General features: G+C 40.6%; 1 protein-coding gene across 2 annotated transcripts in view; it reads right to left on the reverse strand.

Annotated features, from left to right (window-relative positions):
- The window catches only part of ARAP3 (ArfGAP with RhoGAP domain, ankyrin repeat and PH domain 3), a 135,023-nt gene that overhangs the window by 57,360 nt on the left and 63,323 nt on the right, over positions 1–14,340 (reverse strand). For both annotated transcript variants that reach the window (XM_075210001.1, XM_075210000.1), the window contains exons 4-8: positions 11,924–11,994; positions 11,192–11,268; positions 10,525–10,791; positions 9,478–9,547; positions 6,282–6,402 (exon numbers count right to left, since the gene is read on the reverse strand). In XM_075210001.1, coding sequence (XP_075066102.1) covers positions 6,282–6,402; positions 9,478–9,547; positions 10,525–10,791; positions 11,192–11,268; positions 11,924–11,994 — 606 coding nt within the window. The remainder of the gene's footprint in view (positions 1–6,281; positions 6,403–9,477; positions 9,548–10,524; positions 10,792–11,191; positions 11,269–11,923; positions 11,995–14,340) is intronic.

Raw genomic sequence — 14,340 nt, forward strand, 5'->3', positions numbered from 1 at the left:
GCAAAAATATTAAGAGAAATCCAAAGTAAAGCATTGGAACAGGACAACAATTGGTGGCCTGTTACCATTTGCAAATGCCCAAAGTGATATTCCTAAACCAGTATCAGAAGTGTGAACTCCCTCGATAAATACATTATCCCAAATTCTAAGGGGCAATAAATCATCAAACTTGGTCATGCTGTGATCCCGCCACCAGGCCTCCAGTAAACTAACCACATTTTTAAAGTGAAACCCACTTTGTCAGTTAAACTCTGAAAATTCTGGATGGGTGGGGGTTGGCTCCAACAACAAATTACCAAAATATTCTGTTACAGTCAAGTCTTTAAATACCTGTCCTTATTGATAGTAATGAAATGGGTGTGGTCTATGATGGAGTGGGCGGCCTCCTTGGAAATGGCTGTGGCACAGCAGGTCAGGCAATGGTGTCAGCAGACTGGAGATGTGGCCTAGTTTATCCAATTTTTAGATCAGGAATGTTGTGAGGTATTCATTTATGAGAACAAATTGTGGCCCACCAACACTTCCCCAATAAGGTCTGTCAGTTCTGCATTTAGTATTCAGTCACTTTATATAGCACCTGTTTGGTTTTGTGGATGCCCCACAGCCAGGTCCGCCATCAGGAGGGTATGGCCAGTACTGCTGTGAGGGTCCCGGACTGACTAGGGGGCTCGGACAGATCTCTCCATCTGTCCGAACTCCCTGGCCTGTCCGGGCCCCGCAGTCACCGACCGTGCTGCCCCTTTTTTTTCTTACCTTCTTCTCTGCGATGCTGCAGCTCCGCCTCCCAGACTCTGATAGGCTGGGAGCATGGAGCAGTGATGTCATCACTGCGCAATGCGTTCCCAGTGTATCAGTGACTGGGAGCTGCAGCATTGCGGAGGAGAAGGTAAGTTAATTAGCTATTCGTTTTTTTGAGGGGGGGGGAGAGCCCGGGGGACCTTAACTGTGGAGGGAGGGGGAAGAGCCGGGGGACCTTAACTGTGGAGGGAGGGGGGAGAGCCAGGGGGACCTTAACTGTGGAGGGAGGGGGGAGAGCCTGGGGGACCATAACTGTGGAGGGAGGGGGAAGAGGGGGACCTTAACTGTGGAGGGGGGGGGGAGGGAGAAGGAGAAGGGGACCTTAACTGTGATTGCGGGGGAGAGGGGGACCTTAACTGTGGGGGAGGGGGATTAACTGTGGGGGTTGGGAGAGGGGGACATTAACTGTGATTGGGGGGGAGAGGGGGACATTAACTGTGATTGGGGGGGAGGGGACATTAACTGTTTGCGGGGAGGGGAGAGGGGGACATTTATTTTGGGGGGAGGGGAACATTTACTGTGATGAGAGTGTGGGGGGAAATGTACTGTGATGAGGATAGGGGGCACATGTATGGCGAAGAGGGAGGGGGGTACATGTATGGGGGGGGGGGGGGGGCAGCCAGATTAATTTGTGCTGGGCCCCACAGTTTCTGATGGCAGCCCTGTCCACACCAGCAGTCACACAGCAGATCCCTCCATACAGTTCAAGGTGAGAGTATATAGTATACAAGTTCATGAGGACATACCCCACCCTACTTTTGCTATGGTGCCCGGCAATGCACTGTTCTGATCTTGGTTTCAACTACATCCAATCAGTTCAATAAAGGTTCACAAACTGCAACATATGGTGACCCACATATGGTGACCCGCATATTGCCCACTAACACACATTTCAAGGTGTGCACTCTCTTTGGAAAAATACCTGTAGAATTGCGGATTGGTGGAGGGTCTTCTGTTTTTTTCCCTTATCTACTAATTGGTTTAGCTTTATTTATGTCTTAAATTAATCACAAGAGCGAGGGAACATAAGGACTTACTACCTATCACTTTTGTGTGTTTGAACGTTTTTATTACATTACTTTGGTCCAAGTGAACCAAGAAATGTGATTTCCTGCAGAAGTGTGACTGGAAAGTTTGTTCCATTATGAGCAATCGGAGACGGGAATTTGATCCACACACCCTAATACAAAGTATGGAAAAGTGCTACACTGAAGTGTCTGTAAGCACTGAACACATTCTGAACAGTAAGCTCTGCAATATTGCTGTTTAAAATACAGTCTGAAAAAAATAGGTATTTAAGCAATGACCACAGAGAGAGGTCCCATGTTCCAGAAATAAACTAGGTGTAGGCACCCATCTGAAAGAGGCCACCTTGCTGTGGTAGATGGGTAACCACAATTTGCTAAAAATGTGTACTAGGAACCTAGGGCCTGATTCATTAGGGTTTTAACTTAAGAAACTTCTTATTTAAGTCTCCTGGACAAAACCATGTTACAATGCAAGGGGTGCAAATTAGTATTCTGTTTTGCACATAAGTTAAATACTGACTGCTAATTTGCACCCCTTGCATTGTAACATGGTTTTGTCCAGGAAACTTACATAAGAAGTTTCCTAAGTTAAGATCCTTAATGAATCAGGCCCGTAATGTTTACAGATTTTATATTACAGAGTAATATTGCAGGGATCGCTGGGACCACAGAGTTGGAACAGAATTCAAGCACTTTTTTCAAAGAGGAAAAATCTGCGCATGCTACCGTAAAACATGGGATACCCCTGAAAATCTGCACTTTACATCTCTTTATCTAATTTAAATAATCCTGTCTTGCAAAATAAAATCTCATTAGCAAGGAACTCCCTCAATCAGCCCAACTCCTCGGCCAATGTAACTTTTTCCACCACCGACACAACCATCTTTGCCCGTATACCTGCATGCTTCTTCATAAAGACAGCCGCACTTGCACATTTGATGTCACAAAAGAGCATTTTTAAATTATTGCTGTTTGTGGATGACCTTTAAAGATTTTTCCCCACTCATGGTTATTAGTACAAATAAAACCAATTCCCTTATAATTACTAAATAACAGAAACATATTATCTTCATACAAGTTGCACCAATGTTATAATAGTAAAATCTAATAATATAATAATAAAATTTAGAATTTGTCGGCTACACTCACAGAAACGTGAGGTGTCTGCTTATTGCGGGACTCCAGGATGCCAGCTATACACACTGAGAACTTAACACTCACCCAATACCACTGAGCATACAGTAAATACAGCCGCTGTCAAATAAACATTTAATTTATACAGTATGTGTGATGCGAGATAATCACATATTACAGAGTTCAGTAACTGAATTATCCCAGATAGACCATATTTACAGAACATCCAGGACAGGGACCGAACACAGCAGCCGTGCACCATAGTAAAACTTGTGGGGAGGCCTAGATGTTGCCGCTCCAACCTCCCAAGACCCCACTCTGCTGTTACATGGACCACCATATGCTCAGAACAGGACCCCGCTCAGGGGACGTGGGACCCATTGCCAGGCCTCCCAACCTCCGGGGCCGTAGCCGCCGCACCCCCTGCAGTGTCACCACTGATCTAGAATCCCTACTGAGGAAGTTGCATTATTACAGTATTATTGTTATCACCTGTTACTATATATAGACCTATACACATCCCACAGCAAGGTGCAATATGGGTTACATGTAGTGCTGTAAATAGTTTCTTATTTTCTTTAAATACTGAACACGTTGACTACTACACTGGTACCATAGAGGATCAACCATACCTCGTAACTGTCCCGCTTTTGGTCTAATGACTACCTAGCTCCACCTCCATCAGGGAACTCTTAGGATAGTTGGATGCAATTTATGCTTACAACTTAAATTGCATGCCATAATTTAGGTAGGATTCCAAGCCGCATATATCTAAAGATACATGCGACTCATAATACTATGCAAATAGCACACAGTTCTTGAGATACACTTCTTTATCTGTCTTACAGGGACACTTGGACTGATAGGCTTAATTCGTATCAGTCGCAGCGGCTCCATAAGGGTGATAAATAAATAAACAAAACACAGCGTCTTCCCCCGAAACATCTTAACCAGCCTTGGTACTGATAGCCTAGGCTGGTACTAGCGAAATTAGGGGGACAAAAAGCATGGGGTACCCTGAATTCACTAGTCCCAGCACAGGGCTGCTGGCGCTATAGCTAAGAAACCTGCAGCTCATTTGCAACGGGGCCTCTTAGGAGCTAGTATTGCGTCGTCTATTAGGGGTTTATATGGTTGAATATGCAGGGGCATTATGATGCAATATGCGCCATAATACACCTCGTCCTGCTCATTTCATGATGCAAACTGCATCATCCATCCCATCCATGTTCTCTTTTCATACAAGGAAGGTTAAAAAGTAGGTAAGTATGATTTACCCTATAGTCTTTTATGTATTAGTACTCTGCGGTGGGTATTTAGTTTCTAGGGTGCAGAACATTGACATTATAGCCATATTCAGTGAATATATAAAGATGGGTATTGTAGAGCACCAAACTCCATCCAGACAGTAGCTAGTTAGATGCACATCTACACAAGAAAATGTTGGCAAAATGTGCTCTATACCCAATAACATAAGGATGGATGAAAACCCAACAAAACTTTACTAAAAAGGCATAACATAGATTTGTATGGTAATACTGTGTCCTGAATGTTTCGCTTCCTGATCTGTTAATTTTGTGGCAAAGCATTTTCTTTTTCTATAAAATCCAGACATCCTGCTTTGTAGAACAGGAAGTCCTATTGTGCAGCTAGTAAAGGTTATGAAGCAGGAAGTAACTGAGAACAACTTATCTAACCTTGCAGAAGATAGTTGCCTGCATTCTATCTTTGTATGGAAACATTTACATGTTTATTTTATGTTTGACCTACTTAAAATGTAGGTTTAGTCACCTATAGATTTCTAAGAAATGATCACAACTTGTATATCTGCATTAATCTTCTTCAGTTTGTTTCGGCATGTTTAATTCTGCTTACAACACATTTTAGAGTTACCTTAATGAAGGCTAATATGCACATAACCAATGGAGAACACATACGTGAAAGGACAACTAATGAAAAAAAAGTAATTAAAAGCTTCTACTGCAAATTACTCATCCTCTTCTCGCCCATGTTGTTTCCCCCAAATGAATTGACAGAGAAGTCGTTTTGGAAAAACACAGTTTCCCATTATACCAGGTATTCCGTCTCCCGTTGAAGTCAATCTGTTACTATAATGACTCAGGACCACATCAGAAGACTCTTACAACATCCGTGGAGCTAGCCCTAAAGCACTTTAACTCTGTCTCTAATCATCTAAATGTCCACTTAGTACTTCTAAGAGTTTGATAATCTCACATCCATATACATTTATTTTAGTTATTACATTTATTTATATAGTGCCAGTATACTTCGCAGCCCTGTACAATTGGAAACAAACAGAGTAATAAAAGAAGAATTGGCATTGACAGACAAAGAGGTAAGCTTACAATCTATACCAAAATAGGAGTTATACACATGAGGCTAAGAGCCATAGTAAGACCAGTAAGACGGGAATTGCAATAGTCAATGTGAGAAATTGTGAGTGCATGAATTCATATTTTTACAGTGTCTTGTGTGAGATACATTCACTTTGAGATATAGGTTGTATAGATATTGCTGCATTCTCCCCATTAAGGAGCGGCTAGTCCATTTCCTATGAGATGCACTTGTGCCTCATGTACCATATATCTTATTTTCTTAGATTGTAAGCTCTTGCAAACAGGAAACACATTGTTTCATATGATGTTCTTCTCTGTACTGTAACGTAAGTAATTTTTATACTTTATACTAGCTGTTATATAAAATGAAAGCGGGGTCGGGCAGTACATGGTATTATTGTATAATCAAAGAAGTATTCCCTGGTGGTAAAAGGAAACTGAGTTTTGCTGTCCAGCTCTGCGCAACAGAAGAGACAGGGGAATGGTTAATATGGGAAGAGGGGTTTCAGTCATACTTGCCAACTCTCCCTGAATGTCAGGGAGACTCCCTGAAATAGGGGTGAGCTCCCTCACTCCCTGAAGAGTCTGGCATTCTCCCTGATGCTGAGCCAGTACAAGACATGGTTGGCTTCGCCGTCTGTGGCATGGTGACACAGTTCAGAAATTGTGTCCATGTATTATGGAGGTGGCCATTTTCATGGAGACCAAGTTATCGTATCATCTTAGCCCCGCCCCCTGCTGTAATTGACCAAAATTGTGACAATGGTTTAGAAGGTGGTGCCAAAATGATGCAATTCGTCAAGCCCCGCCCCCGCGCCCACCTCCCCCGGGATCTCCCTGAAGCCAATAAGGAAAAGTTGGCAAGTATGGTTTCAGTATAAGGTTCTTTATTTAGTCCTCCTTTAATGTTACCCCACATAATCACTGTAATAAATCTGGGTGTAGTAGAATTCGTTCAGCGCACCTTCACTCTCTGCTCTGAAGACAAAAATCCTGTGTTTTGTGACTACTTCAAACTTGTTTTCCTTGGTGGAACGGGCCATTTCAATGGAGGTCAGCGGAATCACACCTTTAGAATAGATGTCCTGAGGTGAGAAAGGAAAGAAAAGGTTTATTTCTGTATGTCTATCGCTGTTTATTTAATTACTCATAATTAACTTTTTGTATAATATTGCTTGGTCCTTTATATTTATCAATGCATCATATTTGGCTTTTATGTTTATGTGTTTATCTAACAGTTCAATTGCAGCTTAAAACATTAACCAAAGGTCAGAGACAACAACAGTTGCAATGAGGAAGTGAGTCACACCCATAAAACCATCAATTTTAAAAACTAGTTATTTTCCCCAAAGTTCTGTTTTTGGATGAACATTGTTGCTATATTGTTATATTCCTTAGCAATAAAAGCAAATTAAGACTGTAGAGAGCATCCGTTTTTACTAGTCATATATCAAGTTAACTGTGGATAAAACAGCAAAAATCATTTGAATTTAAAGCCATATAACAATTAAACCAGCTTTTAATTGCTCTCTGGTCATAATTGTATCCAGTGGACAAAGCACAGTAGGGCTAGGTACACACTGGCCTAATGATTGCACGAAAAACCTCCAATAAGCCGACATCGGACCGTTTGGTCAGCTATCGTGTGAGTGTGTATAGTGACACGATGATTTAAAGTCGTCCCAAAGTGCCAATCATCGTTTCATTTGGTTGGTCGTACTGTTTAATATGTTCTGACCAATCACCGACCGATCATGTAGTGTGTATGCACTCATGCTCGCGATCTCCATAGAGTTTACAGAGTCGGGCTCTTTTCATGCGATGCTAGCGATGAATGTCCCGGGAATAAATGTAGAGAGTGTTGTAGAAGGAATAATTCATTTGTTCGTTCTGAGACAGAATGTTTAGTGTCAGAGTCACAGAAGCTAACGAAATTCGTTAGGACATGTGGATAGCTATAACAAGGCGGTTTTAATCAGTGTGACAATATGACAAGAATGAATGAATATTGTGCTGTCATATTCCGGACTAGAGGACCAGATGAAGGACCAGATGAAGAACACAGATCTGAAGGTAAATCATGTCAGTGTGTATGGATGAATCGTCAGACTGATCGGATCTTCAGTCGTAGGTTCAATGATCGTTTGAGATAACACGTCGGTCGGAAAATTCTTCAGTGTGTACCTAGCCCAGCACAGTAGAGCTATAGACAATCTTTAAGCAAATATAATAAACAACTATGCCCGATCATATGAAGACAAGGATTAAAAGCAAGGGATGAAGTCAGAAAGATAAACAATGTACTTAGTAAAAAAGAGCTTTTATAACACATATCCAGTAAACCGACATTCATTGAAAATACGACTTTCATAATTTCATAATTTTGCATAATTGTAAAAGTCATTTTCAACAGTACAAAAGTGCAATATCACAGTGCCAATGTTGTGTTACTTTTTAACAGGAAAGTGTATGAATTTGCAGGCTAAGATGGGCATATCTATGGGGGGTGCAAAAGTTTGAATCAGCTGGTGGGAGGTTTGGCCGATCGAGGGTGTCCTGTGCTGATTACAGATTAGGCACAAGTCCAAAGGAGAAATGGAGAGAGAAGGTAGAAAAACAGCCCGGGGATCGTTACGCTCTAATGCTGCAAATACATGGAACACAGAGCAGAGTAAAGAGTTCAGTACTACAATGTAGAAAACAATAATTTTCTGTATTCCGTAATGATATGATACATTCGAAACTGCAGATCTGCAATGTTCTTTGGCATAACTCCCATCTAAAATTATTGCTTTGCTGTTCATGCCCCATCAGAACTTGACAAATCTTTATGGTTATAATGATTAGTCAGCATACTGATTTTAAAGGGATTTTTTCCCACTAACTTCATCAACATCATGACTTATAGAAGATGAAGGCAACCTACATCTCTCCAGCAGTTGAGTACATAAAGCAGAATGCCTTTCCAAGCTTTGTCATTTAGGCCGTTTTAGTCTTTAGATGACTTACATAGGGCTTACATAGACCACTGACCACAATTTACATCTGATGTGGAGAGATCAGAAGTTAGTCAGGGTGCTGGTAGATACTAACAGAGTATGTGTCCATCGTCCAACCTCGCTTATGGTGCCCTGTTGGATCCAGTTGTTCAGATTTGTACATAGACATGTAAGGCCCAATCTGATAGTGATGCATCTTCTCAACAATCAGGATGGTGGTCGGATTGTCCAGTGTATGCTCAGTCTAATTCTAGAGGTTTTAATATAAGTCTTGAAACCTTTATTGTCTTCCTTCATGAAATAACTGGCATGAATAATTATTTATTGCTTATATTTTTTTAACTGGAATTAAGGGGTTTATTGACAAATTTAGATAAAGTTAATATTTTAACACCAGTGATTACCCTGTAAAATTACCTCACTTTAGGTCCAGTTCCTTTGGCAAGGCAATAGAGAAGAAAAAAACAGAAGTATGGTTAGTTAAAGACAAAAAAAGTAAGAAGAAAAATGAAGGATAACTGATACTGGTACATATATAGTATAACCTATAAAGGAGCGGGCATCCATTAAATGTTAGTGGGAAATTAAAATAGATAATTTATTTTTTTTCACAAGTTCCTCTCTTACACTTATTTTTTTCCTCCCTAACTTATTTAGTTGAGTGTGCCATGTAAGTTCATATTTTCATTTTAATTTGCACATGCAATCAGTATATTGTTTAACTTAAAGGGGCTGTGCACTTAAACTTCTCCTCTTTAGTTTGAGCCCCCAGCCATATAACGGTTCCCAGTGGGTCCAATGTAATTTGCTCAGCAGTACCAGAGAAAGCAATGCTGAGCAGACAGGTTTGAGAGCTGGATAATTCAGATCTACTGTGAATGGGAGGTGTGCACTGAATGCAGCATCTGATTGGATGGCCACAGAATCTGTTCAATCAGGCTGCGCATCAACTTCCTTGCCTCCATCCATAGCAGTGGAAATCTCAAGGATGCCTCCGGTCCTTCAGTGTTGAAACTCTGCTTCCCAGCTTTGGAAACAGCATGGTCTGGCACTCATGATCAGGTAAAGGTTGAGATGGAAGTTTGGCTAAAGAGGAATAGAGGTAAGATAAAAAGGGTCAGCCTGTGAAATGGCCGTTTTCAATGGATATCTGCTTCTTACCTTGTCATTGCTGAAGTACATTAGATTCTTGCAATCAAATTTTACAAATCTTCTCTGGAAAACATAGTTCCTGGAAAAATATAAGTAGGAATTAATTACAGATCATATTTGAAATGAATTCTGGCTAACACTGCAGACATCTCAGCCTAGATCACACCATAAATTGATACTTATTAAAGATGATTATTTAAAATGCAAAACATATGTTACAATCAAATATAGGAAACACGACTTAATGGGGGTAGTGCTCCAAGGAACACTGTGACTGTATCGCGTGTCACGTACTTAGATGCACAAAATATCCCTGAAGCGATTTTAAAATATTGGCAACTTTGCTATAACACGCTCTTTACATATCCTCTGACCGCACTGATCTCATGTCCCCTGATCCCCATTTTCAACTCTCCACAGAGTTACACCTTTTCCTGGCCTCCCCAGTTCATCCCAATAATAACATTAGTACCTATCTCAACTGCCAGGGGCTCTTCCTGACAGCGCTATCATCAGATACATCCATAGTTGTCAATATTTCAAAATAATCCAGTGACACTTTGCAGACAAGTACAGCACACTCAATACTATCCCAGTGGGCTTTGGTACACTAAAATCCCCACCATGGCATGTCACTGGCAGAACCAGGGGTGGGCGAAAAGGGCAATCACCCCCCCCCCCCTCCCCAGCAGCACAATCACGCCTTTTAAATTGCCAAGACTCCGATCAAAGGGGGAGGGGCCAATCAGGTTCAGGGGTGTGGTCATCTGGGACTAACCAATCAGAATGAAGGGGGCGTGACTATGTTGAATCCCCCCCCCCCCGACCTAAAAATAAAGTTTAGGTCTGCCCCTGTGTCATGTTTACTGATTTCTGACTATACATTCTCTGCATCTTAATTACTTCTCTTCAATAAATATTCACTTATAAAGCCCAGATAATAATAGAACTGCATATAGAAAATGGAATTTTTAAAACTTGGGACAGTCCCTCTAAATGACCATAGCATTCTCTTGCACTGATGAGAATTTTACACATGACTCTGTGATAACTTACCCCTGTGGAGATAGCTTGTCCAGCCATCCACTATGTACTGGCCTTGATTTGTCATGGATGGATGTGAAGCTGGCATACGGTGATATGGTCAAGTCATCTAGTATTTCATCTTTGTACAAGTGTGAGGGAAGGCTAAACCTCTTGTTATCAGCAGGGGAATCCACAGTAGAGTAACCTTCCTGTTCATTGGTTACAATCTGTGTGATTCGCTGTGTTTTTCCCTCCTCTCCATCAATCTTCCTCTCCTTGGCCGGATCGCCAATATTCCTGTAATAAAACAACAACAAAGAACAGTAAGTTTCTACCACTCAAATTTGTTTGTGGACCATATAAAGGCGGTGAGGACACTGAAGGCGTGAAATTATGTAACCATGCACATAAAAAGAAAAATCAAACATAAAGGACTAATAATTTCAATAAAAAATATATGTTCATAATGACTTGTCTATTAATTTCCTCAATGCTACAGTGGCATTGGATTATCTTTTTAAACTACTAGAATACCTGCTGGATCTGTCTCTCCAATAGTTTATAACATATTGTCTAACAGATCAGGTTTATGACAAGTTCAATATTTGTCAAGCAAAACATTAATTAATATACAATTGTTTTTCTGCTGCCCCTAAACAGTGGGCCTTGGTCATATGGTACATACAACAAGCCTTACCTGACATGGCCTCTATCCTCCCCAGGAGTAAACATGGGCATTGTGGCACATGTTCGAATTTTGGTGTTCTTGCCATCCTGTGTAATCAAAATTAAGAAAAGTTCACTTCAGTCCTTTGGTACCCTAATGTCATATACAGGCAGCACGGTGGCTCAGTGGTTAGCACTTCTGCCTCACAGTGCTGGGGTCATGAATTCGATTCCCGACCATGGCCTTATCTGTGTGGAGTTTGTATGTTCTCCCCGAGTTTGCGTGGGTTTCCTCCGGGCGCTCTGGTTTCCTCTCATAACCCAAAAACATTCTAGTAGGTTAATTGGCTGCTATCAAATTGACCTAGTCTGTCTGTCTCTGTCTGTGTTTATGTGTGCTAGGGAATTTAGACTATAAGCTTCAATGCGGCAGGGACTGATGTGTGTGTTCTCTGTACATCGCTGCGGAATTAGTGGCGCTATATATATAAATAAATTAACGATGATGATGATATATCCTTCTAACATCTCAGATAAACTTATAACTAACAATAATATATTTTCCAGACCACGATACCCTTATTTTACCACAGGGCAGACAGTTTCTGTATAAGTCAATGTCTTAGGCTCTCCCATTAAAGATAGCATGTGATGAATGTAGGTTTTGACTACTGCACTACTTCTTCAGCATGGTTTATATTATTAATGTACCTTCCATATAATACACCCCAGGAATGTTGGCATGGCCAGTCCTAGTTTTTACCTTTGATTCTTGTGTTTGAGGGACTCGGTTGAAGACAGTTTCACAGTATGGGTTGATAACTTCAGCTGTTACTAAATTAGAACAAGCAGAATTCAGTAAATAGAATAAGATACAGTATTCTAAGTAATATCACAAAATCCTGTCATGACATAGGCATTCTTCTAGAACATTCTGGTCTCAATAAGGATACGCATGATGGCTGAGCCATCTTTTCAAACTCACTGGATCACAATGTGACCTCATAACAAACTGGAGGTGTAAGCATAGCATTAAAGTAAAACTATATTCAAGGGTGTAAACTTAGATTAAATTAAATCTTTTTTGTAATTAGAAAAATAAACTTTTTCCTTATAAAATATATTGCTGTGAAGTTTAACTTAATTATAATGAATGTAATACAGTGTAAGTTCATGTCACTTGCTGTGGTCTGCAAGGGTGTGGTTAACATGCGCCACCGTGCAGACACAAGGTAACCACATCCCTTTGCAATGCAGCCAATGTTATGTTACGTATTTTGTTCCTACCTTTGGGTTGTATTTTTCCTATTAATTATAAATCAGACACGTATTTATAGGCAACACACTCAAAGCATACAATCTATCACAATCTATCAACACGTATCACAACGGCACTAGTCTTTTCCGTGCAGTTTTGCAGACCGCTGCTTGATACATCGCACCATAGTTATTTGCATATTGATGTGCGAGTTTTACTTTGCTAAATTGCACTTTGAAAATTGCACATAAAGACATATTTGAAAGTGCAAATAATAATCTAAATAACTGCGTCCTGGATCATTTTACTCAGTATATTAAGACTTCCAGTTTACATTTCCAAATAAAACTTTAATTTTTGTCAGTTAAGTTCTCATTTTTACTTGCTGAGGATAAGAAAAGGCTTGTCATTTGCACACATTGTTCGGAAGAAAAGTTGCTAGTTAGTCCTAGTCGCCCCTAGACACAGGCTACTATAAAGTGCTGAAAAGTACATCTTTCCTCCTATTGGACAGAGCGAAGGCATTCTTAAAGCAGGGAGATGGTTCACTGAGAAATCACTACTCCACAAAAAAAAACAAGAGTTTTAGGGCATTAATATCTCTTACAACTTTACTAACGTACCAGCATATGCAGCCACAAAAACACAACCTACAGGTTGAGAGAAGTAGTGCAGGCTAAACATGTTTATTCCATAAATATCTTCCTTCACAAGGAATGAAGATCAAACGGGATCAGTGAGAGTGGCTTCTTCTGGGATTCCGAGAGGATTCCCCGAGAATCGGGAGCCTTACAGTCATACTAGGAAAGTATGCATTGGTTTGTCAAGTGGACGGGCAAGCCATATAATTATAATAATTTTATCATCTCGCCTCTGTCTACTCAATCATTTTGGAAGTGGGTTGGGTTTCATGACTATTCACATCATCAAATAGGTGGGGCAAGGTGTATGTTGATGGAATTAGAGTAACCCCGGCACATCCGGGGTTTGGCTTCCGGGAGCTGCCGGGGGGAGGTGGGCGTGCAGGGGGCGGGGCTCCGAAAATTGCGTAATTTTCTGGGAGTCTCTAAAACATTCATGGAGAGTAGGCAACTATGGGTTTAGTACAAATTTTCCCCAACATGTAATGTTAGTAAACACTCCGCAATGACTGGAGATTGTCTGAGCTATGTCATATGCCAGGACAACAAAAATAAATAACTCTCACTGCTGACAGCACTGGGGTCATGAGTTCAATTCCCGTACATGGCCTAATCTGTGTGGAGTTTGTATGTTCTCCCCGTGTTTGCGTGGGTTTCCTCCGGGTGCTCCGGTTTCCTCCCACACTCCAAAAACATACTAGTAGGTTAATTGGCTGCTATAAAAAAAAATTGACCCTAGTCTGTGTGTGTCTGTCTGTGTTTGTGAATGTTAGGGAATTTAGACTGTAAGCTCCAATGGAGCAGGGACTGATGTGAATGAGTTCTCTGTACAGCGCTGCAGATTCAGTGGCGCTATATAAATAAATGGTGATGATGATGATATAAATTGTTGAAAAACACAAAAGGCAGCCAAAAAGACAAAACAATGCATTTTATAAAAGTTACAAGAGGGTGCCTTTTAGCATTAAAATCATTTGAATGTGTAAAATTCCTTAAAGATAATATAATGTTAGTATATCTATAAATTAACTGTCTAAGATTCTAGAGCTTATTTACTAATATTGCATTTGATGCAAAATGAACATTGAACCTCAGCAACCAATTAGCAATTAGCTTTTATATATCTAATGCAAGTTAGAAAGTATGGTTTATTACTTAACACTGCCTTTAGGAGCACTGCAACCAATCAGAGACTTTCTTTCAATGCTTAACATAATAAATCAGCTATAATGAGAGCATGTGTCTGGGTGCTATGGTTAAGTGCACATTTTGCACCTAAAA

Source organism: Mixophyes fleayi, chromosome 4 (assembly GCF_038048845.1).
Source record: "Mixophyes fleayi isolate aMixFle1 chromosome 4, aMixFle1.hap1, whole genome shotgun sequence".
NCBI lineage: Eukaryota > Metazoa > Chordata > Amphibia > Anura > Limnodynastidae > Mixophyes > Mixophyes fleayi.